Genomic DNA, 23,905 nt, shown 5'->3' on the forward strand with positions numbered 1-23,905 from the left:
GCACTGAGTGTGGCCAGCTTCTAGCTTGGAGCGATCCGTCAAACGTCCAACCGATATCATCGACCGGTCGGTACAGGTCCTCGCTCGAGCAATTATCTTTCGGAGCATACGCGCGGACATGGAATTAGATTGTGATCTCCGCGTGGCCATTTAGATTCGCGACGCCCTCGGCTAATGCATACATCACATGTGTTTCAAGTGGCATTTGAGTCTTCGATCTTCCTGATCATGGCCGCGAGCTTCGCTTTGGCATCCATCTCGCCGTCCTCTATCGACTCATCCTCCAGCGGCTTCCACTTGAGAAAAACCTTTGCCAATTCTTCCGCTTGAAAGAGTTCCTTCCTATCTGTATCCGTCATCGCGACATCCGAGATCTTGCCTAGCTCGAAGTTCTTCAAGTGAGTCCTGAGGTGCAAAGTTTGACCGTTTAGTTCTAAGGAGAGGTATTTGGTTATGAAAAGCTACTAACGTGACCGTTCGAGCTCGCTCAACGAGTTCTTCGTTCAGACCGTATTGCAAGGCGCACTCTGCAGCGTTCGAAGAATGGGAGGAATGCGGCTGAAGCCTTTTGATCTAACCGTAGTTAGCAAGCGCTTACGGACAGGGCGTCATCATATCTAGCTCCTTTCGACTTGCCTGTAGATGAACATAATCTCGCCAAAGCCTGTCCCTTCGCAATTCTCCTGAAATACGCTCTCCATGTGCATCTTGACAATCCCGTCGTTGTCGGTTTCAGCCAGGTCACTGACGGAACATCTGGCAATCAGCTCTGATGGTTGCATCCAGATCGCTTTGAGGCTTACTGAAAATGCGTAATGACGATCTGCAAAGTCCACGATGTCAGCCAAAAGCGCCTCTTGAGGTGGCGTAATCGACTTGCCGTTTTGGGACAATCCTTTCCTCGCTTCAGAAGTGTCTGCGTGACACCCGCTAACAAGCCTGCCCCATCTTGAGGATTAGTCCCTACGAGACGTGTCTTGGGTTTAAGCAACAATTATGAACTGCAAATGGGATAAAACTGACCTTTCCCAAACTCGTCAATGATGAGTAAGGATCTGGCGGTTGCTCCTCGAAGAGCCATCGAAACCTGACTGAGGTCAATCATGAAAGCCGAGCCAGACTGCGACGGGTTGACTTGTCAGCGACAAGGCCGATTATCGAAGCCCACTAGCTAGGACAAACCCTAAGAGCGGATTCTCTTGTCTGAAGTCGGGTATAAACTGGGAAATCCAGCCAGCCGTCAGCCGAAGATTTCATTAGTTTGACTTCGAGACGCTCACTCTTGTCTATCACTCCGAGGTCAGCGGAGGTTGCTGGCACGAAACTGGTCGGGAAGAGTTTTCAGCGCAAAATTGGACGATGCGATGTAAAGGTGAGCTTACCAGCCGATTTGGGCCATGTATACGATCAAAGCGACCTAACAATCCATATTGATTAGCTTATATCGTCAAGGCTAGGAATTATATATGGCATACCTGTTTCGCGTAGGCACTCTTGCCGGATCCTGTGACATAGCCAGGCTGAGCCGAGGTAATCATCAAGGAAATCAGTCACTGGCGTACCATTAGCTCCGGTGATCATCATCTATCGTTTGAACGGTCGAGTGTCAGGCTTCGGCCGTCAATGCAAGCTCATGGAACTCACGATGTTTCCCACATGCTCGTCCTCTGCCTCCGTAGGATGGTCGTCCCTCGAATCGCCCCTTCCAAAGAGGGCAGTGTCGTTGCTTACATAGTTCTCCGTCACCCTCTCGTAAAGAATGTGCCTCCCTCCCTTGATATGTATCGCGTTGTTATGGTGCATTCCCGGGCGAATCAGCTGAAAATCTATGGCGGCGGCTGCGAAAGCCAAGAGGCTTGATTCGACGTCCCTCGTTTCAGCTCATCGATATCGTCGATGTCGTAAATGTTCTCTTACCAGTCGAGCTCAGATAACAATTCCACAACTTCCAGAACGAAAGACGCGTTCTTGGACACCTCTTCAAGGACGGTCTCCAGTAACTCGATGGTACGATCTCCGGATCGGTCATTGGTAAACACGTATGATGCGAAATTTGATACCGAGAGACATACCGTTGACTTCGTTGTAAATATCCCCATAGTTCGCATCAAGCTCCCGCATACTGTCTGACTGTACCATCGGGGTCAACGATCAGCGACTAGACGAGCGGATCACCGCGTACCCATCATACTCACCTTGAAGAACGAACTGGTCTCGCTCGAGAACTGGGCAAAGATTGTTTCAGATCACAGCAGAGGATCGATGTGTGGGTACCCCGTACTTGATATTGAAGAGGTACTTGCGGGATGTCCGCCTGTTCCATCATGACCTCGACCAGGTATCCGAGTTGTGGGAACATGACAACTTTGACGTCGGCATTATACTGTTGCGGAATTTCAGTCTTCGCTATATCCGCTGCTTCGTTCTTTGCGGTTGATTTGGTTAGTCGAACGTACAGAAATACTCGATGCATGTACGCTTACAAGGACCGCTTCCATAGCTAGTGAGAAGCACGGGCGATCAGCGTATTCTACGCTGGAGTGATCAATGCGATGCTATACTCGCATTCTAAAGTGCTATTGATCTCGTCAAGTTTTTCGTCATGACCTTGACACGCTATCAGTCGGCCTTCCGTTTGCGATGCATCGATGTCGACCTGTTGTGCTGGTCAGAGCATCTGGCCAGATAATTGTCCAACCGTTACCGCTTACCCTGTCTGTGATGTAGGTGAAGAGGTCCCGAAGCCGTTTCCTGTTGCACGTCGCTTGTATCTGCTAAAGTGGTTAACCATATGTGAGAGCATCACATTCGATCGGTGGCTTACTTTTTTGCAAATTTCAACCGATTCCCAACCTCTGAGATTACCTATAGTCTCGACGATAAGGAGGCTTCCATTGAGTAGCTTCGAACTCCTCATCAGCTTAACGCTCGCTGTATTGGCCTGTTCGAAACTCACCTCTGCAAGGTTTCTCCAACAAGTCCAATCGCTCAAATCTCCAGAATTCATCTTGCTAAAAACATAGTGAACGTTCTTGATCGCCTTCATACCATCCCGTATCGATTTGAGGACCTGACGGTTTTCTGCCTTGATGAGTACTTCCACAGCTTGATGCCGAGCCTTGATGTGTGGCAAGGATAACAGCGGTCGCATCATCCATCTTCTTAAGATCTGGGATCCTAGTCCCGAGCGGCATGTATCCAGAACACCTAGAAGCAGGACGTCAGCACTGAATGACCTGATTTCCATCCGAGCCTGCCCACCGAATAAGGAGAGATCCTCATCCTGCTTGTTCGATCCTTTACGAGCGATACTGGCAGATGAAAAAATCGAGAGAGACCTGCGACACCGAAAGGTCACGAATGACGTAAGTGCGAGGATGATGTAACGAACTAACGACAGGGCATCGGAATTGATCTGCATATGTAGCTGACTAAACTTCCGGTGAGTACCCCATCACGTTGTTCGCTAAATTCGGAAACTTCGGATACTGACGTCGCTAGCGCTTGCACATTCCGAAACACGATAGGTCCGTGATCATCCAGAGCCGCCTTCGCCCTTTCGAGTTGTATTAGCAATGATCCAGCTGCACCCAACTGACCGGCAAAAGAAGAATAGCATCAGCCGAGCTGTACTACTTGCAACCGTCTGGACTTTACTGCAAGGAACGCCTCAAGCGAAGTAAAGCAGCCCAACCGATTGAGAATCTCCCTGCGGTGCAGATCATCCTGTGGGTGCAGGTTAAAATTGGATGCGGGATCCGCGATGGTGGTCGATACAGGAGAGGCCGAGCCAGCTTCGATTGTTCCCCGAATTCCAGAGCTAGGCGAGTTAATAGGATCGAGAGTGGGAGTTGTCCTGAGAATATGTACACTCGACAAGCGGTTCAAGGAGGCGTTGACGTAGAAATCTTTCGATGCGCAGATCTGGACGGTCGTTTCATCGTGTTCGTCGCCTGAAAGGTAGGCCGAAGTCGGAATCCACGTAAGCTGTCAAGAGTAGCCGAAGGGGAACGATCCTGACCCACAGTATTCCATAAGTTTGTCCAGGAGTTTTTCGTGCGCATTAGCGTTGACGAGGATGAACGACGGGCTCAACTGTTCAATCACTTTGGACGGACGTTAGCCACGATCTACTTGTGTAACAAGTCCAGCGCTTACAGGTCTGCAAGAGATCGAAAGAAGGAGAGTCCTGCGTATCTTCCAGCATGGATAAAGTCTGAGTAGAGTTGTCATAGTATGCCGCTGCTATACTTTGATGGTGACAGTTGATGGACAGCGTCTGCAAATGATCGAGATTGAGATGGACGAGGCGGTTAATTGAACACTCCAGACGCTCACTCTGACATCTGCATTTTGCATCCATTCTTCTTCTCTCGGGTCCAGCTTAGATTGCTCTTCGAGATCTCTGACGAAAGGAACCGAATCCGTTGTTGCCCGAAAGCGAACCTTTGCCTGCTTCTGGCCTACTTCATCCAGGTCCTCCGAACCTTTCCTCTTTTGCTGTGGCATTGTTGAAAGCTCGGTCAACGTGCTGGCTTGTTCAGAAACCTGTCCGAATTCAAATCAGAAGATCAGAAGGCAATACTGAGGTTTTTGATGGTAGTGTATGTCAGGACATCGAGAGATGAGATGATGGTCGTTCATCGAGAAGCAAGAAATCGATCGTCCTTTGCGTCCTCGGGCTTGAGCCGAAAGTGAAACGCGAATCCTGGTCGCGGACTGACGTCATAATTGCGAGTCCGTTCTGGACCAAATTCACCAACGTACTCGTACAAAAAAGGTGTCATTCGGCATGGTGAAAACAGATGGAAAGCAGCAAGAAGGTATACATCGAGGAGGAAACGAGCACTATCTAGATCTATGCGTCAATGAGCTTGTCATCCGCCTTGTCATCCTGCTTCTTGTCCTCCTTCTTGTCTCCCTGCTGCTTGGCTTTGCGCTGGTAGAATTCGGCAACAATCTGAAGATTGGAGATGAAAGCAGGACAACACGTTAGTCATGAACCAACTTACGACATAAGCAGGAAAATAGCGTACCTTAGGGTTGACACGGTTGAGCTGCTCCTTAGGGAAGATTCGGAGAAGGTCCCAGGCGAGATCCAGACTCTCGAAGATAGTTCGCGATTCGTAAGGGCCTAGTTGGCGCATCGCGCAAACAACTCCGTCAGCACCGGTGCAATTTGCCATACCGACCGAGGTCACGATTGCTCACCTTGGGCCACAAATTCACGCTCAAATCGGTCCAAGAACTCCAGAGAGAGCTTGTCCTCTGCGGACAAAGCCTCCTCTCCGACAACGGCCTTCATGGATGCGGCATCCTTTCCAGTAGCGTATTTGGCGTACTGTTCGAATCGATATCTAAGACGGTCAGTGACCTGATCAGCTTCGTGGCCTCGCAAGCGGAACGCACCAGCTGGTTTGAAACGTCTCCATGATCCTTCCTCGTGAGTTTCTCTCCGATGGCACTCTTCATCAATCGGGACAAAGAAGGCAAGACGTTGATAGGAGGGTAGATCTGCCTGTTGTCGAGCTGACGGTCGATGAAGATTTGTCCCTCGGTCTAATTGACAGAAAAGTCGTGTTGTCAGCCGGGGTCAAAGAGCATATCCCAAGTCCTGCCAATACGTACAATGTATCCGGTCAAATCGGGAATGGGATGGGTGATGTCTAAGGACAACGTGAAAGGCGAGTCAGAAAAGCTCCGCACAATCGTTCTCTTTATCGCTTACCATCGTTGGGCATGGTCAAAATGGGGATCTGAGTGATCGAACCGTTCCTGCCCTCGACTCGACCAGCACGCTCGTAGATGGTGGACAAATCGGTGTACAGGTAACCGGGGTAACCACGTCGACCGGGCACTTCCTCTCGGGCAGCCGAGACCTGCAAGATACCGGAAAAGAGTCAGTATTGCACGTTGCAGCCGAAGTGAAGGGAAACACTCACTTCTCGCAAGGCATCGGCGTAAGATGACATGTCGGTCAGAATGACCAAAACGTGCTTCTCCAGCTGGTAGGCAAAGTACTCGGCTGTGGTCAGAGCCAAACGGGGTGTAATGATACGCTCGATACTGCGAACAGCCAGCGCAGAGTTAGCATCACGCACAAAATACGCGAGTGGATATAGTCGCTTACGTAGGGTCGTTGGCCAAGTTCATGAACAAGGTAACTCGATCCAAACTACCGTTCTCTTCAAAGTCCTGCTTGAAGAACCGAGCAGTCTCCATGTTGACACCCATGGCACCGAAAACGATCGAGAAGTTGTCGGCGTGTCCGTCATGTACACCCTTGGTGGCTCCAGGACGGTTGATGGCATCACCGGGTCGGTTCACAAGACCAGCCTGACGACAGATCTGGGCGGCGATCTATGTAAAGGAGGACTTGTTACTAGCTGGTCGAGCTACGTCGGTATTGTCTAAACTTACCTCGTTATGGGGAAGACCAGAAGCACTGAAAATGGGCACCTGAACGCAAGGGGCTGTCAGAATGGGTGATGACATCCATAAAGCCGAAATCACCGGTACCAACCTTCTGACCTCGAGCGATCGAGTTCATGGTGTCGATAGTCGAGATACCAGTCTGGATCATCTCTTCCGGGTAGATACGAGAGAAAGGGTTGATGGGGGACCCGTTGATGTCGAGGTAGTCTTCGGCCCAGACGGCAGGACCCTTGTCGATGGGCTGACCAGAACCGTTGAAAATTCGTCCCTGCATGTCCTCGCTGACTCCGAGCTTCATGGCGTTTCCGCTAAAGCTGACTCGGGTAGCTGATAGACAGTAAATCGATAACGATCAGCCACAGTTCGTATCGGGTCGGATTACCGGGTACTCGCCCTTAGTGTCGACTCCGGAAGTACCCTCGAAAACCTAGCCATTGCACATGGTCGGGATGTCAGCGCGATCCCAAGTTGGTTCTCGTCCACTTTGTCGTACCTGAACGATAGCCTTGGTCCCGCTGACTTCAAGGACTTGTCCTCCTCGTACGCTTCCATCCGGAAGGGTAAGCTGGACAATCTCGTTGTATGAGGGAAACTAAGATCGGTAGTATATCCCGATCAGCGTACGCCTCTTGCCTAGCTCAATCACCTGCCCTGCTCACCTTGACATTGTCCAAAACGACCAAAGGTCTAGTGCATCAGGCCCACTCGTCAGTCTTCAGCTTATCAAGTACGGCAACACCCTCATTGGCATCAGCTCACCCGTTGACGGCGCTGACGGTCTGATAGTCTATTTAGTGTTGATGATCAGTGGACACGTTGCGTGCAACACCGTCTACCATGTACCAACTTACCGAGCTTGGGCTTAACACCGTACTTCTGCTGAGCCGCAGCCTGTACCATAAATCGAGCACAAACATCAGAGATCAGCCTAGCCCAGCCATCATTGCGGAAAGAGACGCCTGAAAGGGATCCGTGAAGAGTCGATCGCGGACGTACCGCGTTGATTCCGAAGAGTTCACCGTCCGAGATAGCCATATTATTAGTCCTGTTCGAAAGTTCTTGTACAACCTAGCTACGGAAGGTATGCAGGTCAGGTCTGGGATACAATTAGCGAATGATGATCTCATGGCCTCATCACGATCCCTCTCAACGTCGTCATGGCGCTGGCGTGGGCATCAGAAGCGGACATGGTCTGGTTTTCGATAAACGCGATCAGACATGTCCGCTTCTTGAGCTGAGCTAGCGCTGAAACACCCTCAAGCGATGGTCGAGGTATTTTGGCAGACTTTTGATCCTAGGTACGACTCCGCCTCTCACCTGACAGGGAGAATTGAAACAATGAAAACAGAAAATAGCCGTCTAGGTCATGGTATAGATGCACATCGCGGTCGAAGACGCAGCGTTTCATACAAACAAGGTTCAAAAAGAATTGACAAACCAGTGGCGGTGACCAGAACAATCAGGGTATATCGAGAGGCCGATTCGTCTATCGGTAAGATTGACCCATTGGAGATTCGCTCCAGGAGAAACCGGCGCTATGCATCGGAAAACGATTGTCAGCTTCATTCTGCCGAGCGAGATCGAGAGCAACGTACAATTGCTGCTGCACAGTTTGGGAGAGTGCGGAATCAGGTACGACGGAGTCGACGGGTGGCTCGGCAGTGAACTCGCTGCAAAGATCCGAGTGAAGCTCATCAGTCCACTTTAGCATTGCAAAAGGCACGGTCATTTTACTCACGAGTCGAAGTTGGACGTGTCGATAGCGCTTGCCTATGGGTTGTTATGACAAGCAAGATCAGCGGCCGTTTAGGTCTCCAACAACATGATACTCACTACTGCGGGCTTGAAGGGGGGCTGTATCTTCTTGGCCAGTAGCCTCTTCCAATCGATATGTTTGGCAAAGAACGGGTGGTCCTTGATCTCCTGAGCTCCGTTGACGCCCAACCGTTGAGCAGGGTCTCGGTTCAGCAGCTTGGTCAGCAATGACCTGGCATCCGAACCGACTTCCTCGGGGAATCTCAGTGGGTCTTGCAGGATCTTGCGGTACATCTCGTTGGTGTTCTCATCGTAGAACGGTGGCAGTCCGGTCAACTACAGGCCGTGTCATTAGTTGGGAATCGCACGCAGGATGAATCGTAACGACCAGCGGAACTTACCATCTCGTAGAGTAACACTCCCAAAGTCCACCAGTCGACACATTTCGTGTAACCGTGACCGGACAAGAGTTCAGGAGCCAGGCTGCCGGTCGGTCGAGATCAGTCAAATTATCTCCTGTTCGGCCCGTAACGAGTGGTACTTACTACTCCGGGGTTCCACAAAAAGCTGAAGTAACAGGTACGACCCTTCAGATCCAGCATATTCGGCGCGAGATGTCGAAGGAAAGATTTGCTACTCACTGTTGGTCGTATCCTTCTCTGACATGTTCAGCTTGCACAGACCGAAATCGCAGAGGGCGATATGTCCGGTGTAATCCAGCAGAATGTTCTCGGGTTTCAAGTCGCTATGCATCCCAGTAAGAATTGCTTTCAGCGAGGGCACCCTTCGTTATCTGACGTCCCTAACTCACCGATAAATCACGTTGAAGCTATGCAAATGTTCCAAAGCGCACAATAATTCGGCCGCATAGAACCTACTCCTCAACTCGTTGAACTTGCCCTCTCTTTGCAGATGGTGGAACAGCTCTCCCCCGTTGACGAACGCCAAAACCAGATACAGCTTTTCAGGAGATTGGAAAGAAAACTTGAGGGGTACGATGAAAGGGTTGTTAACTTTGGCGAGTACGGTCCTTTCGGCCAGGGTGTGAGTGACTTCGGAACGAGCGACGATGTGCGATTTTCGAATCGTCTTGAGGGCGTAGATTCGGAGGGTGTCTCGTTTACGAACTTGCATGACCTGGAAATTGTGATCCAAGGGTCGTCAGTCACAGAGCCGAGTATACGCCAACCCAGGCCAGGCCGGAAACGATCTGGACCAACCTTTCCGAAGCTTCCCTTGCCGATGACTTTGAGCAATTCGAACGAGTCGATGGACAGATGTTGGTTCTAACGAAGCGAGTCACCATGAGCGCAATGTCAATCTGGACTTGAGTAGTGGTTATAACCTACCTGGTTGGGCTTGAAAGCCATCTGCATGTGAATAGCACCGTTTCCTGGAGACAACTGCAGCCACTCGTCCACCGGTTGCTACCAACCCAAAATGAAGTTATTAAGATATCAGCATAAACACATTACACCGTCTTATGTTCTTCGCTAAGACCCACCATTGACTCCAGGTTCGGCGTAAATCGAACAGAACCTAGACAAAGATCACTGTTTCCCATGTTCGCGTTCTCATCCCCCTGGTTAGCAGGTGCATTGGGCGAGACGTTCCGCAGGTAAGCGGTTATGCTAATGTCGGAGATACGGGACACGTCGCTGGTGGTCATCAATAGCATGATGCGGGTGATCAGCTCGAGGCATCATGATACACGCAAGCAAGTCTAGATGAGAGGACACTATACTCACAATGTCGCGCTATACATCCACACGGGTGCCGCCAAATCTCCTCCAAGCGCATCGATCAAGACCTCGTTCTTGTCAAACTCCAATACGACATAAGGTAACCACCACTGTTGTTTCCTCTGCACGGAATCGCGGTTGCTGGTCATAGTGGGTGCGCCTGATTGACGTTTAGCTTGCATAGCCAATGCGTTGGCCGAGGTGGACATGGATGCTGCTAGAGCGTGGGTGTTGAGTGCCCTCTGAATGGGTTCAGGGACGGAGACTACGAGGAACAAGCAAAGGAGGATGAGCAAGAGGATTGCGCGTGAGGTTGAATGCATGCAAGACGACGCCACTGACCTCCATCGGGCAGCTTCAGGCTCTTCCCGCTCGTCACCCTAATCTTCAGCAACCCGCTCCTCGCCGTCGGAGGCTGTACAGACGCGGAAGTAGGGGTAGCCGTCCCCGAATTGGTCCTGCTCTGACCGAATACGTGACTGGGCACATTGTTCTGCGCCTGTTGTTGCGCGGATGGGGTAGGAGTGGTCGACCGTGAATCTGAAGGTGTGATGGTCGCCGAGCTGTCTTTGTGGGAGGAATGGTGATGACCCCCGAGGAAACTCGATTCCTTCAGCTCTGTATGAAGCGAAATTCCGGTAAGTTGATGCTTTTGCTGCGTTGGCTCGAATCTTAGGGTGTATGCTTACTCTTGCCTAGCTTCCAGGACATGTTTGCCGACTTCTGAACCGATGTTACTTGTTCACTTGTGTATGGTATGTCGAGTTACGCCGCGTGAATAGTCCGTGGCGTGATCCAGAAGGAGACAGACCTGCTTGGATAGTTCAATAGTCTACAGCTTGTGCAACAAGTGCGTATGCGTGAAATTATTGAAACGGTATGATAGAGAGTGGAACGTTGTGATCTTGCCAACCTCATCGACAGTTGTAGGGAGAGGATGGCCACACGCTCGTTCCAGTTGCCGGCACGCAAGCAAGCTGGGGAGGGGAATGGATTGATCAAAGACCCGGCGGGCGCGGCGGAGGAGGGCGATCAATTCAAGAGAGATACGCGTCGCCCTTGAACGCACTTCCTTGACCGACCGAGCATCCACCCATCATCATGCTCAAAGTTCAATCTCACCATCGCAGCCTCTCCTCTTGAGCCATTTGCGACACCGGCCTTCTGAGTCCAACACATACACCTCGAATACGCCAGCTATGCCTCCCAAAATATCCTCCCAGCCATTGACGGCGGACGCTAAGCGTCTACGGACGATCATCATCTCCTTTCCCCTATTCGTTGCGACGAGCTGGATCTTGTACAAACGAGGTGAGAATCGAGTCGTTTTTTTTAACATCGCCGTGGCTCTGGTATACGGTCATCGTGAACTTGCTCAGGATAGTCTCGCTGATCTATCCTGATTTGCCGTACCGTCATTAGCTTACCTCGGGGAAGAACAGAAGACCATCCCCCAAGTCGCAACTCAGACGGGCAGACCAGAGGATAACAAGATTTTTGGAAAGCCCACTCAGGGATTCGGCTCGAAATAATGCGGACTACGCACTACATCCCACAAAACGGCACACCGCAACGTTCTTCGTATGCATATTCGCCGCGCATTCCATCTCAACGACACGATGGACGAAAAAGGAACCAAAACTGAGTGATACCATTTCCTCTCGCATGTTGTAAATTCATGACGATCCCAGAGTCTCGGATACACTGTACGCCCAACAAAAGATATAGATATAATAACGATCACAAGGCGAGTCTTGGTTTCGATACATGGGAGACATAGCGATATAAATGTAGCGTATATGATGCAATCCTGGCAAAGCAAAGTAAAACGTTCCTTTCCTATCCTTTTCTACATGATCCTGTCCTTCTAAGTCTTGTAAGGTAAAGAGCCCTGTCTCAAGCGTCCTGGTTGTCTTTTGTAGGTGCGAAGACCGGCAGTGAAGTTCCAAGACTACCCGCTCGGCTCAAAGGCTGAGCTTAGGCGAGAACGCCGAAAGCGCCTCCGACAACTCCGAGACCCATAGCACCGGCGGCGATGACGGTCATTCCATCGAGGGACCAAGTCCTACCAGCGGCGTTCGAACCACCGGCAGAAGAGGTCGCGGCGACGCTGCTAGAAGCTCCGCTAGCGGCCGAGTTGGTAGAGGTGGGGTCGATGGGGTTCTTTACGTCGGTAGGGAAGGTGGTGGAGGCTATGGTGTGATTACAGCTTGAAAATGTTAGCTTGGTCTTTTCACCAGGTTTGCGAGGCGAGACGAGCTTACAGGTGAAGTCTGATCCACACTTGGTGCCGATAGCACGACCAACAGCACCCGAAGCAAAGGTGCTGTTGTTGCTCTCCGAGGCGATCTGGTAGATGCTGCAGTAAAGACAGCAACATCATTGTCAGTCAAAGATCTCGAAAGGCAAATAGTACCTCCACGCTGCGCGTTGAGACTCACGCCTGGTTACATCCGGTACAGACGACGTTCGCGTCGAGCTGAGCCAAGTCGGTCAAGCTGGTGTTGCCCGAACCCAAAAGCCCGGTGATGAAGCTAGTGTCGATCTGTTGACCGGTAGCGTTCTGAATCCCGTAGAGGGACTGAGTGATGCATCGGGTGTTGTTTCTGCAGAAGGGAGGTCGACCAGGGGGTTCAGGGCAGGTCAATAGGGTGCGTATTGGAAAGGAACAGCATTCCTATTGCAGATAGTCGCCTCGAGACTCACCCGGAAGCCTGCAAACAAGCGACCTCTCGAATGGTAGGGTACTGGTTGAGCACAGTCCTTAAGGCAGTGATCAAGGTGTTTCCGTTTTGGATATCCTCTTGGCAGTTGTCGTTGATTGTCTGGTTGGCCGATGAGAGGGTGTCGGTGGAACAAGCATCGGTGTTGCAAATGTCATTGTTCAAGTAGCTGTCGAGAGGGGCGACGATCGAACCCGAAGTCTGCGGAAGTGTGAAGAGGTACTGGGTGAGTCGAGAAGCTTGTCGGAGGCGGGACACAATGTTCAGGTGGATTGCTTACGGTGAACAATTGGGCGAGGGTTTGCAGAGACAGACACGAGTTCAGGGGTCCGATGATCAAGCTGAGAGCGGAGCCAGTGCACGAGCTATTGTACACCAGAATGGGTAAATGGTCAGATCATTAAGCACCTTGCATCGTTCGCACAGTTTCTGGTTACACACCTCGACAAGCCCAAGCTATACGACGTAAGCAAGTACAAATTCAAGTCGATGGGATTAGCCATCAAGTATGAAACCCGCTTCAAGGGCACCCTGAACTCACTCTCCCAGTCCCCCCAACTGAGCATTGGCGCTACCTCCAAGGAGGGTGACAGCGGCAACGGCGACGATCTTCTTGGAAAAGAGCATTTTTGAGGTAAGTAGCGATTATGAGATCGAAGAGTAGGCGAGGTATAGGCAAGTGCGTTTGGCGTGATAAAGACCTGGAGCGTTCGAAGTTCGAAGTTCGGAAGGGATATGCGAACGACAACTATGAATGTCAACGATCTATATAGCTCGTGCTCAACGTCGACGTCGACAGAGAGAGTCAAGGTTAACGAGGGGTGGCTGCGAGATCGAGAGCCAAGGTGGGATGGAGGTCGGTCGAGCAACCTTTCGCTACTCCGAGTCTCAGCTCAAGTGCGTCACGGCGGCGCCACAGCCGCAAGCGGGAATAAATCTCCACGCGACCCCGAGGCTGATGAGACAAAAGAAGAACCCGCCGCCGCCGCCCACACAGCCGAGCGAGATCGACCACGTTCAAAGGGACATCCGACGATCCTCGACAATCACTCGAATTGGAACAGGGCATTTTGACGCATCGCGGTTTCAGAACGTATTCATTATCTTCTTCTACAAGAGCCAAACCAAAACAGCATATGCAAAAATCGACGATAGAGACAAACATGTGGAAAAGAAGCTCTCTAATCGTCCGTAAGACCTAACAGACGAGGCACATATCCTTCCTCACTCCACTCTCTAGTCGAGCTCCTCCATCCTCTTGGTAGAGTCGTCAACCTCGGCAACGTCCTCGGCGGGAGCAGACTCCTCGGCAGCGGGGACGTCGGCGTCGATCGAGAGACCCAAGCTGATCATCGAGTTGATTCGCTCGGCGAACGAGGCGGGCTCCTCCAAGGTGAATCCAGAGGTCAACAGGGTGGTCTCGTACAAGAGGACGATCAAGTTCTTGACAGTCTTGTCCGAAGCGTCCTCCTTGTATCGGTTGGCCAACTCCTTGATGATGGGGTGCTTGGCGTTGATCTCCAAGGTTCGTCGAGAGCTCATGTAGTTTTGCATGCTCGAGTCACGGAGGGCCTACGAGGACGAACAGAAATGTATTATTAGCCAACAGAGCAGATAGACACATAAGTACCAGTCTAGAACTCACCTGAGCCTTCATGATTCGCTCCATGTTGCTGCTCCAGCCGAACTGACCGGTGACGAGGACACAGGGCGAGTCGACGACACGGTTGGACAGAACAACCTTCTCGACCTTCTCGCCGAGGACCTCCTTCATGTTGGTGCAGAGACCCTCGTAGTCCTTGGTGGTCTGCTCCCTCTCGGCCTTCTCCTCGTCGGTCTCGGGCAACTCGAGTCCCTCCTTGGAGACACAGACCAAGGGCAACTGCTTGTCACCGAAAGTCTTGAGCTGCTGGACGGCGTACTCATCGATGGGGTCGCACAAGAGAAGGACTGCGAAGTGCAAAGCAGATGTCAGCTTGAATGATCTCTGGAATGACTCATTGCAGATTGCAACTCACCCTCAAGACCCTTCTTCTTCAAGACCTCGAGGAAGGGCGAGTTCTTGACGGCGTTCAAGCTCTCTCCGGTCAAGTAGTAGATGGCCTTCTGGTGCTCGGGCATACGGGTGATGTAGTCGTTGAGCGAAGTCATCTCCTCCAAAGACTTGGTAGAGTTGAATCGCAAGAACTCGGCGAGCTTGGCTCGGTGAGTGGCGTCCTCGTGGATTCCGAGCTTGAGGTTCTTGCCAAAGGCCTCGTAGAACTTGGTGAAGTTGTCCTTGTCCTCGGCGATCTCGGAGATCATGTCGAGGGTCTTCTTGACGATGTTCTGTAGTGACCAAAGGTAGAGCCATTAACATCGACGTCTAGTGATTTTCAGACAGCTGCCTCGACTTACCTTTCGGATGACCTTCAAGATCTTGTTCTGCTGAAGGGTCTCTCGCGAAATGTTAAGAGGAAGGTCCTCAGAGTCGACGATACCCTTGACGAAGTTGAGGTACTCGGGGATGAGGTCCTCGCAGTCGTCCATGATGAAGACTCGTCGAACGTAGAGCTTGATGTTGTTCCTCTTCTTCTTGGTCTCGAACAAGTCGAAGGGAGCCCTCTTGGGGATGTACAAGATAGCCTTGAACTCGAGCTGACCCTCGACGGAGAAGTGCTTGACGGCGAGGTGGTCCTCCCAGTCGTTGCTCAAGCTCTTGTAGAAGGCACCGTACTCCTCCGAGGTGACATCCTGGGGGTTTCGGGTCCAGAGGGGCTTGGTCCTGTTGAGCTCCTCGTTCTCGACCTGGGTCTCCTTGACCTTCTTGGTCTTCTTGGGCTTCTCCTCGTCGTCGACCTCCTCGATCTTGGCAGACTTGTCGGCGTCGTCCTTGACCTCCTCGGACTCGTCATCGACCTCCTTCTCGACCTCCTTGGTCACAACGAGCTGGATTGGGTAGGAGATGAACTCGGACTAGAGGTAGAGACAATGAAAAGGGTCAGCATTGTGCAAGATGGTATGCGGCCCGAGACGGTGCAACTCACGTGCTTCTTGACAATCTCCTTGATCTTCTTCTCCTCGATGTAGTCGAGCTGGTCCTCCTTCAAGAACAACTTCATCTCGGTACCTCGGCCCAAAGGCTCACCCTCGGTGTCGGCGGTGATAGTGAAAGTACCACCGGCAGCCGACTCCCAGATGTACTGTTCGTCGTCGTTGTGCTTGGTCCTGACCTGGACCTTCTCGGCGACGAGGTAAGACGAGTAGAAACCGACACCGAATTGACCGATCATGCTGATATCGGCACCGCTGCTCAAGGCCTCCATGAAGGCCTTGGTTCCGGACTTGGCGATTGTTCCCAAGTTGTTGACCAAGTCGGCCTTGGTCATACCGATACCAGTGTCTCGGATGGTCAAGCACTTGTTCTCCTTGTCGGGGGTGATTCGGATGTAGAGCTCCTTCTCGCTGTCGAGCACCGAGACGTCGGTGAGCGACTGGTATCGGACCTTGTCGAGGGCATCAGACGAGTTGGACTGGCAGGAGGGAAAGGAAGGCGGACGTTTGGGTTAGCCGGAATGTTCGCGAACCATGACCGAATGGCATGGTGCCCAAACTCACAATCAACTCTCGCAAGAAGATCTCCTTGTTCGAGTAGAAGGTGTTGATGATCAAGTCCATCAACTGGCTGATCTCGGCCTGGAAGCTGTATGATCGCCACCACGATGAAAAGGCATTCCAAGAATCAACATCAGTAATCCGATTGATGGCGACTCGTCTGCCTGCTTGAGGCTAGTTGTAAACTCACCCAAAGGTCTCGGTTTGTCCAGACATTTTGATTGTATTTGTTCTGTTTTGGGTTCGTAAAGACGTTAAAGGTAGCTAGCGAAGTCGTAAGTTCGTTATAAGATCGATGTGGTGGTGGAGTAGCACGGAAGGAAGCGGGGAAGCAGAGCGATTATAGTTGATCAGTTATCAACAACGTGGCGAAGGCGAGGAGGTATGGGATTGAAGCTCACTATATATGGATAAACGATATCCTTTTGTGTATGGAGAGAGAGAGAAAGGCAGGAAGGTTGAAAGGAGGAACAACAGGTCGACCTCGTTTGGAAAGTTCTCGATATACAAACAGTCGCTGGACCTTCCCGAAGGTTACGAGCGCGGATGCAAAAGGGGACAAGTTGCGAGTGGAGGTGGCCTGGTGGAATGATCTAGAATTCGCTGGCGGGGTAAAAGTGTCACGTGACTACTTGATCGCATCTCAGCCTCGAAATCCAGTAATACCTCGTGGAACGGAACTTCCGGGAATGGCAATGCATGATGTTCATCGTAAAAGACAGGGTATACAGCCGACTACCTAAGGCACCGATCACTCTCCGCTGAAGAGGAGTACCGGTGGTCTAGGCAGTACAAGCGAAAAGACGATGAACAAGGGCGGATGATCTTCCGAATGACAAAAAGGTATAGACTGAAGAGCGAGCAGACTCCGAGCACGAGATTTGGGATTTCCTTTGATGTTTGTTCTAACGTTGTGGGACGTGTGAGTGGACGTTGACCTTTCCTGACGAGAGTGTTATCAGAACCAAGGCTTATACAAGTCCGTCGTAAAGACTCAAAGCCTGCAGCATGAAAAGCATCAGACAGTCAGCTCGCCAGCGCTATTACATCACGGGACGACATGGCGACGACGCGCGACTGACCTGAACGATGGTAGGATCCTGCTTCGAACCCTCCTTGAACTCTTCATAGTTCAGCTTGGCGTCCTTGTTCAAGTCCATCTTTCGGAACAACTTGTCGACTCGCTACAACGACATCATACGCCACCGATCAGTGTCGGTTCCAGCTGAGCGGAGAGAAATAGAACAGCAAAGAGCCCGGCTCACCTTCTCGGGCGTATCCTCGTCCTCGGGAAGCTTGACCATCTGACCGGTCATCTTGTAGATACTCCTGACGATGGCCAACATCTCGTCATAGGTGATGTACCCATCCTGGTTGATGTCGTACAGCTGGAAAGCCCCTATCGTCGTTGCAAAAAGTACGGAATTAGCTACCAATACACTCTGTCTCGAATGTCAAACACTTGAGATCGCTCACACTGCAACTTTTCGTCCAGTCGACCTCGCGACGTCACACTAAGCGCGCAGATGAACTCCTATTCCACCCGAACTCTCCTAGATCAGCTAACCCGTCCTGCAACCCCCCTTCACTAACGAGCCCTTTTGTCGGGAGACTCACCTTGAACTCGATGGTCCCCGATCGATCCTCATCGAACACATTGAATACGTAATCCGCAAACTGGCTAGGATCGCCAAAGGGGAAGAATTGCTTGTAGATCTTGATAAACTCCTGCTTGTTCAGTTGACCCGAAGGGCAGTCCTTGATGAAGCCCTTGTACCATTGTTGCAGCTCCTTCTTGTCAACTGTGCGGGCCAGAGGACGAAGAGGCAGGAAGAGTCAGCGTACTGGGGTTTTGTAGGCGACGTTAGGGGTATCCGCGATGGAGCGGGATGAGAAGGGGGAAAGGGGGGAATACTCACAGTAGGTGTTCTTCTGCAGATCGGCGAGCTCGTCCGAGGCCAACTTGGATTGGCTTTTACCCATTTTTACGCGTAGGTGTTCGGTTGACTGGTAGGTAAGGTCTGAGGAAATCGATTGATATAGGGATATCGTTAGTGACTTTGTAGCTGTAGCACCCTTCGGCGGAGACAAGGGCAGGCGGTATGAAAGGAGACCAACACTCACGATTTGACAAGGAGAGACCAGTTGGTAGATCAGCAAGGTGTGTGCTCTACAAGATGATTGTGAGGTAGCTGCAAGAAATGGAGGAGCAGGCGACGAAGGGGATGGTCACGACGAGAGTGGCAGGAGCTATAAGAGGGGTGGCCGGTGGTGGTGGCCGTTGTGACGGGGTGGATGCAATTGAGAGTAATTCGCTTCCGCGTTTCTGGGGAGAAGTCGATGGGACGGGCAAAGTCACACAACGACGAGACGTGGAGATGAGCGAGTTGGATTATTATACGGATTGAGTAGATTCAGGAAGCAAGGACCTACAGGTGGTTGAAGCTAGTACGACCTGGTCGACCTCAATCGCTATATGTAACGAGGTCGACCTGTTCTGGCCAATGGCAATGCCAAGCCGTTCTTGGCTCGGACGTACGCGGGGCACAACGGAGGCGAATCTGAGGTGATTACGAGAGAGCCATAGAGCGGACATGACCATGTATCGCATCTCCACTTCAGCTCGGACTTCGACGACTCCAATAGCCGCGGGAATCATAGGCTTTCACGCTCGGAACGCCATGCCGGTGGTTTCGGAAGCGAATTACATCCGACGCTCAACCGGAATGTCGACAAGGGCATATTCTGAACAAAGTTGGGCTAGATTCAAGTCGACGTTACGCATCGTCCTGAGGGATTTTAGAGGTTTTCGATGGCTCGAATAATAGCCTAGAGACTTGCCTTTCGAATGCAATGCCAATGGACTCGCTGCGCCTATTTTTGAGCTCCACACAGAACCACGGCGCGACCCCTGCTTCAACTTGCGCTCTCCAGTCCAGATCGACTCAGCTTCTACTTCACAACAACCTGCCGTGTCGGGCTTCGGCTCAACCACCTTAGATTACCGGAGCTGGCTGCGCCAGAACACCGCCACACTCTCGCCAATCCAAGCAGCCTCCGCTGATCCTCTCCTTCTGCGCTCTGATGCTAAATCCAGTCGGCCTCAAGCCATAAATGACATTCCCATACCCTCGACGTCGACATCCGGGAATCGGAAACCGGTTGCTTCCTTGTCCTCGACATACCTTCGAGTTAGTTGCCAAGACCATAGATCACCCATTCTGTCCCCGTATACCAATCAACCCTCGTCCAACCGAAGAACAAGCTTCAAGATCCTCGACTCCGCCGACAACGATCGAACGGGCGTATACCATCCCTCCTCGACATGCCTGGAGATCGTCAAGCAGAGAAGTTCATCCAACATCTACCCTTCTCGAATTGTCAATTGCAGTGCGAGATCGTCAACAGAGTCGATCAAGATCGGACGGACGCATACATCCTCTCCCTGACATGCCTCGGACGACTCTCAGAGGTGGCGAAGCAGTGACAAGCAAGGTTCAATCATGACGTCTGATGTGCAATCATGACATCCGACAGAGATGGCAGGACGCTTGCGTACGTCCTTCTTTTTTCACTGTTTGGTGGCGAATCGTCGAGGCCTCCCCGTCCAGAATCGCATATAGATCAGGTCGATTTGGTCTTTCCCCCCTCTTTCCAAACCCCCACTACTTCTCCTTTTCTCTTCACTTCCTCTTCCTACCTACTCGCGCACGCATAACTTTTACAAGTTAACAAAACCTCCCACACACAACCAAACAATCACAAAGAATTATATCGAAAATGTTCTCCGCTCTTATTAAGAAGACTTTGAACTTGGGACGCGTCGCGAAGGAGGAGAGGGGGTCCGATGTCCGCACCGCAAGGTCGGTCGTCGACGACAAGAAGACCGGCATGGAGGAGGAGAAGATCGAAATCGAGGAGGAGAAGGTCGAGATCGTAGAGGAGGTGGTATCGAAGAGCGGGCTGACGGGCCAGGAGATGCTTGCGAGGTTGGACGAGATGTCGATGATGTTGCGATTCATGGCGGCGGACGAGAAGCTGCATACCGAAAAGGTCGAGGTGGTTGAGGTCGCGGTCGAGGAAGAGGTCTCTGAAGCGCCCGTGGTAGCCAAGGTCGCCATCAGGCCCGGGAACTCCGACAAGACCCGACGACGACACCGAAAGGACACGACCTACTTCCAGGCGGCAGCGGATGCGCCTGAGGTCCCTGTCGTTCCCGAGAAGTTCAAGGGGATGACGACCTACTTCAAAGTAGATGCCAACGCTCCCCCGGTTCCCGCTATCCCCGCCAAGTACCTCAAGAAGTCGGTCCCGGTCTCGACCTCGAGGACCGACATCGCTTTCCCTTCGATCAAGACCGAGTTCACCGCCGCTCTGACCCCGGTCAAGAAGTCGGCCCCGGTCCTCACCTTCTCTCTCTTTGCCCTTACCGAGGACGAGGAGGAGGAGGAAGACTCGGAGGAGCTCGTCGAAGAAGAGGAAACGGTCACGATCAAGTACAAGGAGGTGGTCAGGCATTCACCGGTACAGACCCTCATCAGGGGTTGGGAGGCGCAGGAGGGTGAGGCGAAGGCGCGAAGGATGGCCTCGGGTGTTTGGTGGAAGTGAACGATAAGTAGCTTCGAGGTTCGGGTTTCGGGTTTTGGGTTTTGGGTTCTCGGTTCTGGGTTTCGGTTTTGGCTCGCACACTCTTTCGGTCTGGATCGGAAACGAAAACGAAACGGCACCGCCTATCGGACAACACTGGCGCGTTGGGCTGAAGCCGAGCGAAAAGCATCCCTGTCGGTATTCGTCCTTCGATGCTGTACTAAGCCGGCAGAAATCGTTTGCGGGGGATTCGAAGTAGCGGAGTGGTTGACCGGTTCGTCGGGGGCGACTGGTGGGTCGGGGTCGTTAATCGCGTCCGTCTACGGTCCGGGCTGGGAGGGTGTCGCGGGTTTCATAGTTGTACGGGTTTCGTCGTGTTTCGCTTCTGGTCGTGTTCGCCTCGTTCGATCACCGGCGCTTACCTCTCTAGTTTGCTTAGCGAGCGCCGGCCCTCAAGACCCGACTTGGACTACGACAAGAAGGGGAGTATCGTCCGGGGCTCTCCCCTGCCCCGTAAGTCTTCGCCTTCATCTCGTCTCCCCTACACGACAGGAAACTAACGAGTCCGACTTTTCATGCCTTTCCTCTATGGCCGGACCGGCGGGGGCCTCCCGTCTTGGCCGTGAGTGTTCAACACACCTCTCCTTTCCTGTCATTCAGAACTGACTACTACTATCGCTTCTCCCCTTCTATACTGATACTCGATATCGCCATTACGAACCGGCCTCGGTGAGCCCGACTGCCTGTAAGTTTCGCAGTCTTTAAACCTACCTTGTACCAATCGGTACTGATAACATTCTTCTCTTGTCTTTTATACCGACGCCGGTACCCAGATCCGCCAAATCAAACCCGCGATCATCGATACCCGCCACCGCCCTTTGTAAGTTCAGCTAAAAAACACTACCCGCGTATCGGCATATGTTCAATTGCCTTGCTCTCTTTCGTGCAACTCTCGTTCTCTCAAACGCGACATCGATCTGGCCGACACTCCCTCGCTATGATCATCGGTACTCGTTGATACGATCCGTAAGCCACGCTCGCCATCTCCGCCCTTGTCCTCGCAAGGTACTGACTGCCTTCTTGTCCTCCTCACCCGACGGATGCTTCGAACCCGAGGTCTCTTTCGCCATTCGGAACCCCATCCTGCTTCGCTTGCCTTCTTCCGCCGTGTGACCCCTCTACTGTAGTCCGTCTTCATTTTGTAACACTTGACCTCCGATTATGCCATACGAATGCTTCTTATCACTGCGCTTCGGCCTCACTCTCAGCCACCTTCGAAAGCTTTCAAGTGAAAGGAAGAAACCGCATAATCATCTCCGAACAAAAGTCCCAAAGCGTACAGACAGACTCTCAAGCTACTACTATCGACTCCCAGCTCCCTTCATCCGCGCAGATCACCGCTTCGCTTCCTGCGCTTGTTGCCCTCCCGTTTGGGCCTGCCCCTGCGCCTGCTGCTGCTGATTCGGCGGTTGAGGTGTCTGCTGCGCCTGTTGTTGACCTTGAGGTTGGTTCTGCCCTTGTTGCACTTGCTGCAACAACGCTGGTGGCGGGACGATGACCGGTCGATCCTCCAACAAGTCGTACTGTAGCGTAAAGTCCTTGGGAGTCTCCACACGACTGAAGACGGCCGGGTCGAAGATGATGTACGTTCCACGTTCATAGTTGGGTCCCTTTTCGATGGGCTCGACGCCTGGGTCTTTTGTGAGCCAGACGGAGAGTTCCTTGTGATACCGCCATTGTCTTGCGTACCTAGAGATTGGGAAACAACACGCACCCGTGAGCCGTCTGACCGCAGCCTGCCACAGCGCCTACTGAACTCACAATTCGGCCGAGACCTCCATCTGCAACAAGTCCCGAGGAAACGCGTAGAATGCGTAGAACAGGGTCTCATCCGAAAACATGCTAATCTTGCTCGATGCTGACGGCGTGTTGACGTTGTAACATTGCGGTGTCCTCCATTCCTCTTCCAGATATACGCCTCTTAGCGCGTCTGGCTCAGCGAACGGTGCGATAAACGTCGAATAAAGCGGTCTATCGAAATGCATATTCGGAGCGACGTCAGTTGTTACCGATCAAAGCTCCGTTCCGATGCCACTCTGACTCACCCTGCACTGTTCATATCCAATCCGATATTGGCAAGATCTTCTCCCAAGCTCAATGTCAACTGATCGTCCCTTCCGCCGGTTCGTATCAGCCTCAGAAGCGCGCTCAGACCCCACTTGTCCACCGGGCTAGCAACGAGCTGTTGTGACGGTTTCGTCAAGGGTATTGACGGATCGTGTGATGCGGCAAAGTGGCTCATCCCCGGTGGAAGTTGTAGCGATGGATGCGGTTGAGATAGATCAGAGTTGGGGAAGTGTTGGGTAGATGTCGAGGCTTGTGAAGGGTTGATCAGGTTGGCAGGTGGAGAGGTTGCGGATTTGATCGATTGATTTGGCTGCAAAACAGGTGATGCAAGTTCGTGACTTGGTCAGCTTCAGAAGAAGATATTTTTGATCGCGGGTAAGTAATATAACTCACATCCTTGCCTTGCCCGCCTAGTGCTGGAAACTCTTCCTTATGTGTTTCCCCGTTCGTCATCTGCCCCATATGCACCTGCTGATTCTGAGCCATCGGCGTTCCCCCGAGACCGGGAGGTGGCACCGGCATCGTGCTTTGCGACTGATGATGCTGCTGTTGCAGATGTGCGAGATGTGGAGGAGGTTGTGGTAATGTCGACGTCTGACCCGGAGTTTGATTTTGCGTCTGAGCCGATCCCTGAGCTGGACTCTGCATTTGCTGGCCGTCCGAAGAAGCTGCTGCTGCTGCTGCTGCCGCAGCCGCCGATTGCTGTGCTTGAGATGCGTATGAAGTCTGAGAGGAAGGATGAGGGAGATTTGGTGGGTGTTGCGATGTGGGTGTCAGAGCTGGAAAGTCACTGGCGTCCGGCATAGCTAATGGAAAGCAATAACACGTCGTGGATTATGAGCCTTTGTTCGACGCAGCAGCAGCGGACCGACATACCGTTTGTCCGTCTACCCTGCAACCCTGCAGCATAGCTTTGCGCTCCAGGTATTCCCGGCGGCGTTG

General features: G+C 52.1%; 9 protein-coding genes across 9 annotated transcripts; 2 read left to right on the forward strand and 7 right to left on the reverse strand.

Annotated features, from left to right (window-relative positions):
• Positions 1-133: 133 nt before the first annotated feature.
• Positions 134-4,593, reverse strand: HD553DRAFT_353104 (muts domain V-domain-containing protein). Its single transcript, XM_046183745.1, has 27 exons — positions 4,339-4,593; positions 4,159-4,279; positions 4,026-4,106; positions 3,658-3,953; positions 3,494-3,594; positions 3,396-3,431; positions 3,262-3,338; positions 2,957-3,207; positions 2,825-2,902; positions 2,712-2,771; positions 2,566-2,656; positions 2,484-2,500; positions 2,282-2,425; positions 2,196-2,225; positions 2,073-2,130; positions 1,918-2,014; positions 1,645-1,855; positions 1,563-1,584; positions 1,476-1,504; positions 1,383-1,417; positions 1,281-1,324; positions 1,183-1,220; positions 1,024-1,120; positions 804-963; positions 637-744; positions 470-565; positions 134-405 (listed from the first exon to the last, which is right to left on the reverse strand). The coding sequence occupies exons 1-27, from the start codon at positions 4,507-4,509 to the stop codon at positions 195-197; spliced, it is 2,760 nt and encodes a 919-aa protein (XP_046032857.1). The 5' UTR covers positions 4,510-4,593; the 3' UTR covers positions 134-194.
• Positions 4,594-4,663: 70 nt separating this feature from the next.
• HD553DRAFT_319837 (putative vacuolar ATP synthase) lies at positions 4,664-7,524 on the reverse strand. Its single transcript, XM_046181072.1, has 16 exons — positions 7,432-7,524; positions 7,287-7,326; positions 7,195-7,222; positions 7,095-7,122; positions 6,929-7,027; positions 6,829-6,862; positions 6,524-6,762; positions 6,421-6,459; positions 6,131-6,360; positions 5,943-6,066; positions 5,729-5,879; positions 5,629-5,666; positions 5,410-5,559; positions 5,212-5,341; positions 5,037-5,134; positions 4,664-4,960 (listed from the first exon to the last, which is right to left on the reverse strand). The coding sequence occupies exons 1-16, from the start codon at positions 7,468-7,470 to the stop codon at positions 4,859-4,861; spliced, it is 1,569 nt and encodes a 522-aa protein (XP_046032858.1). The 5' UTR covers positions 7,471-7,524; the 3' UTR covers positions 4,664-4,858.
• A 250-nt stretch (positions 7,525-7,774) lies between these two features.
• HD553DRAFT_353106 (proliferation-associated serine/threonine protein kinase) lies at positions 7,775-10,888 on the reverse strand. The gene is made up of 14 exons (XM_046183746.1): positions 10,622-10,888; positions 10,275-10,550; positions 9,939-10,197; positions 9,695-9,848; positions 9,540-9,617; positions 9,411-9,476; positions 9,002-9,327; positions 8,832-8,935; positions 8,736-8,757; positions 8,592-8,673; positions 8,269-8,526; positions 8,174-8,205; positions 8,031-8,105; positions 7,775-7,970 (listed from the first exon to the last, which is right to left on the reverse strand). The coding sequence occupies exons 1-14, from the start codon at positions 10,641-10,643 to the stop codon at positions 7,922-7,924; spliced, it is 1,803 nt and encodes a 600-aa protein (XP_046032859.1). The 5' UTR covers positions 10,644-10,888; the 3' UTR covers positions 7,775-7,921.
• A 171-nt stretch (positions 10,889-11,059) lies between these two features.
• HD553DRAFT_319839 (uncharacterized protein) lies at positions 11,060-11,675 on the forward strand. The gene is made up of 2 exons (XM_046181073.1): positions 11,060-11,243; positions 11,355-11,675. Exons 1-2 carry the CDS (start codon positions 11,132-11,134, stop codon positions 11,462-11,464), a joined length of 222 nt encoding a protein of 73 aa, XP_046032860.1. The 5' UTR covers positions 11,060-11,131; the 3' UTR covers positions 11,465-11,675.
• On the reverse strand, positions 11,676-13,432 carry HD553DRAFT_319840 (uncharacterized protein). The gene is made up of 7 exons (XM_046181074.1): positions 13,197-13,432; positions 13,097-13,111; positions 12,936-13,020; positions 12,639-12,856; positions 12,374-12,538; positions 12,197-12,291; positions 11,676-12,124 (listed from the first exon to the last, which is right to left on the reverse strand). Exons 1-7 carry the CDS (start codon positions 13,280-13,282, stop codon positions 11,910-11,912), a joined length of 879 nt encoding a protein of 292 aa, XP_046032861.1. The 5' UTR covers positions 13,283-13,432; the 3' UTR covers positions 11,676-11,909.
• A 216-nt stretch (positions 13,433-13,648) lies between these two features.
• Positions 13,649-16,640, reverse strand: HD553DRAFT_301493 (heat-shock protein 90). The gene is made up of 7 exons (XM_046178662.1): positions 16,440-16,640; positions 16,253-16,337; positions 15,682-16,167; positions 15,053-15,610; positions 14,674-14,983; positions 14,301-14,605; positions 13,649-14,227 (listed from the first exon to the last, which is right to left on the reverse strand). Exons 1-7 carry the CDS (start codon positions 16,463-16,465, stop codon positions 13,892-13,894), a joined length of 2,106 nt encoding a protein of 701 aa, XP_046032862.1. The 5' UTR covers positions 16,466-16,640; the 3' UTR covers positions 13,649-13,891.
• A 290-nt stretch (positions 16,641-16,930) lies between these two features.
• Positions 16,931-18,396, reverse strand: HD553DRAFT_319845 (uncharacterized protein). Its single transcript, XM_046181075.1, has 6 exons — positions 18,169-18,396; positions 17,867-18,051; positions 17,726-17,783; positions 17,515-17,648; positions 17,332-17,433; positions 16,931-17,250 (listed from the first exon to the last, which is right to left on the reverse strand). The coding sequence occupies exons 1-6, from the start codon at positions 18,230-18,232 to the stop codon at positions 17,221-17,223; spliced, it is 573 nt and encodes a 190-aa protein (XP_046032863.1). The 5' UTR covers positions 18,233-18,396; the 3' UTR covers positions 16,931-17,220.
• A 1,633-nt stretch (positions 18,397-20,029) lies between these two features.
• Positions 20,030-21,534, forward strand: HD553DRAFT_326949 (uncharacterized protein; the record flags this gene model as incomplete). Its single annotated transcript, XM_046181750.1, has 4 exons — positions 20,030-20,810; positions 21,096-21,349; positions 21,389-21,458; positions 21,497-21,534. 4 exons carry the CDS (start codon positions 20,030-20,032, stop codon positions 21,532-21,534), a joined length of 1,143 nt encoding a protein of 380 aa, XP_046032864.1.
• Positions 21,535-22,230: 696 nt separating this feature from the next.
• On the reverse strand, positions 22,231-23,138 carry HD553DRAFT_278079 (uncharacterized protein; the record flags this gene model as incomplete). Its single annotated transcript, XM_046178026.1, has 3 exons — positions 22,231-22,585; positions 22,658-22,867; positions 22,942-23,138. The coding sequence occupies 3 exons, from the start codon at positions 23,136-23,138 to the stop codon at positions 22,231-22,233; spliced, it is 762 nt and encodes a 253-aa protein (XP_046032865.1).
• Between the last annotated feature and the right edge of the window lie 767 nt (positions 23,139-23,905).

This window comes from Filobasidium floriforme (genome assembly GCF_021052385.1).
Source record: "Filobasidium floriforme strain CBS 6241 chromosome Unknown HD553scaffold_28, whole genome shotgun sequence".
Taxonomy (NCBI): domain Eukaryota; kingdom Fungi; phylum Basidiomycota; class Tremellomycetes; order Filobasidiales; family Filobasidiaceae; genus Filobasidium; species Filobasidium floriforme.

Excerpts from the sequence above, each read along its gene's own strand:
- HD553DRAFT_353106 (XM_046183746.1), bottom strand. The coding sequence starts at position 10,643 with ATGTCCTGGAAGCTAGGCAAGA. Across the intron at positions 8,758-8,831 it reads AGAGAAGGATACGACCAACA|CTTTTTGTGGAACCCCGGAG; the intron begins GTGAGTAGCAAA and ends CTGTTACTTCAG. Across the intron at positions 8,674-8,735 it reads TTTTGTGGAACCCCGGAGTA|CCTGGCTCCTGAACTCTTGT; the intron begins GTAAGTACCACT and ends ACCGACCGGCAG.
- HD553DRAFT_301493 (XM_046178662.1), bottom strand. The coding sequence starts at position 16,465 with ATGTCTGGACAAACCGAGACCTTTGG. Across the intron at positions 15,611-15,681 it reads AGGAGATTGTCAAGAAGCAC|TCCGAGTTCATCTCCTACCC; the intron begins GTGAGTTGCACC and ends CTCTACCTCTAG. Across the intron at positions 14,984-15,052 it reads TCTTGAAGGTCATCCGAAAG|AACATCGTCAAGAAGACCCT; the intron begins GTAAGTCGAGGC and ends TGGTCACTACAG.
- HD553DRAFT_319837 (XM_046181072.1), bottom strand. The coding sequence starts at position 7,470 with ATGGCTATCTCGGACGGTGAACTCTTCGGAATCAACGCG. Across the intron at positions 7,327-7,431 it reads AACTCTTCGGAATCAACGCG|GCTGCGGCTCAGCAGAAGTA; the intron begins GTACGTCCGCGA and ends TTTATGGTACAG. Across the intron at positions 6,460-6,523 it reads CGATCGCTCGAGGTCAGAAG|GTGCCCATTTTCAGTGCTTC; the intron begins GTTGGTACCGGT and ends CCTTGCGTTCAG.
- HD553DRAFT_319840 (XM_046181074.1), bottom strand. The coding sequence starts at position 13,282 with ATGCTCTTTTCCAAGAAGATCGTCGCCGTTGCCGCTGTCACCCTCCTT. Across the intron at positions 12,857-12,935 it reads CCCTCGCCCAATTGTTCACC|ACTTCGGGTTCGATCGTCGC; the intron begins GTAAGCAATCCA and ends ACACTTCCGCAG. Across the intron at positions 12,539-12,638 it reads GCTTGTTTGCAGGCTTCCGG|AAACAACACCCGATGCATCA; the intron begins GTGAGTCTCGAG and ends TCCCTTCTGCAG.
- HD553DRAFT_319839 (XM_046181073.1), top strand. The coding sequence starts at position 11,132 with ATGCCTCCCAAAATATCCTCCCAGCCATTGACGGCGGACGCTAAGCGT. Across the intron at positions 11,244-11,354 it reads CTGGATCTTGTACAAACGAG|CTTACCTCGGGGAAGAACAG; the intron begins GTGAGAATCGAG and ends TACCGTCATTAG.
- HD553DRAFT_319845 (XM_046181075.1), bottom strand. The coding sequence starts at position 18,232 with ATGGGTAAAAGCCAATCCAAGTTGGCCTCGGACGAGCTCGCCGATCTG. Across the intron at positions 17,784-17,866 it reads CGGGGACCATCGAGTTCAAG|GAGTTCATCTGCGCGCTTAG; the intron begins GTGAGTCTCCCG and ends CGGGTGGAATAG. Across the intron at positions 17,434-17,514 it reads ACGAGGATACGCCCGAGAAG|CGAGTCGACAAGTTGTTCCG; the intron begins GTGAGCCGGGCT and ends ATGTCGTTGTAG.
- HD553DRAFT_353104 (XM_046183745.1), bottom strand. The coding sequence starts at position 4,509 with ATGCCACAGCAAAAGAGGAAAGGTTCGGAGGACCTGGATGAAGTAGGC. Across the intron at positions 3,208-3,261 it reads TGAGGATCTCTCCTTATTCG|GTGTTCTGGATACATGCCGC; the intron begins GTGGGCAGGCTC and ends TCCTGCTTCTAG. Across the intron at positions 1,418-1,475 it reads AGAGTGCCTACGCGAAACAG|GTCGCTTTGATCGTATACAT; the intron begins GTATGCCATATA and ends ATGGATTGTTAG.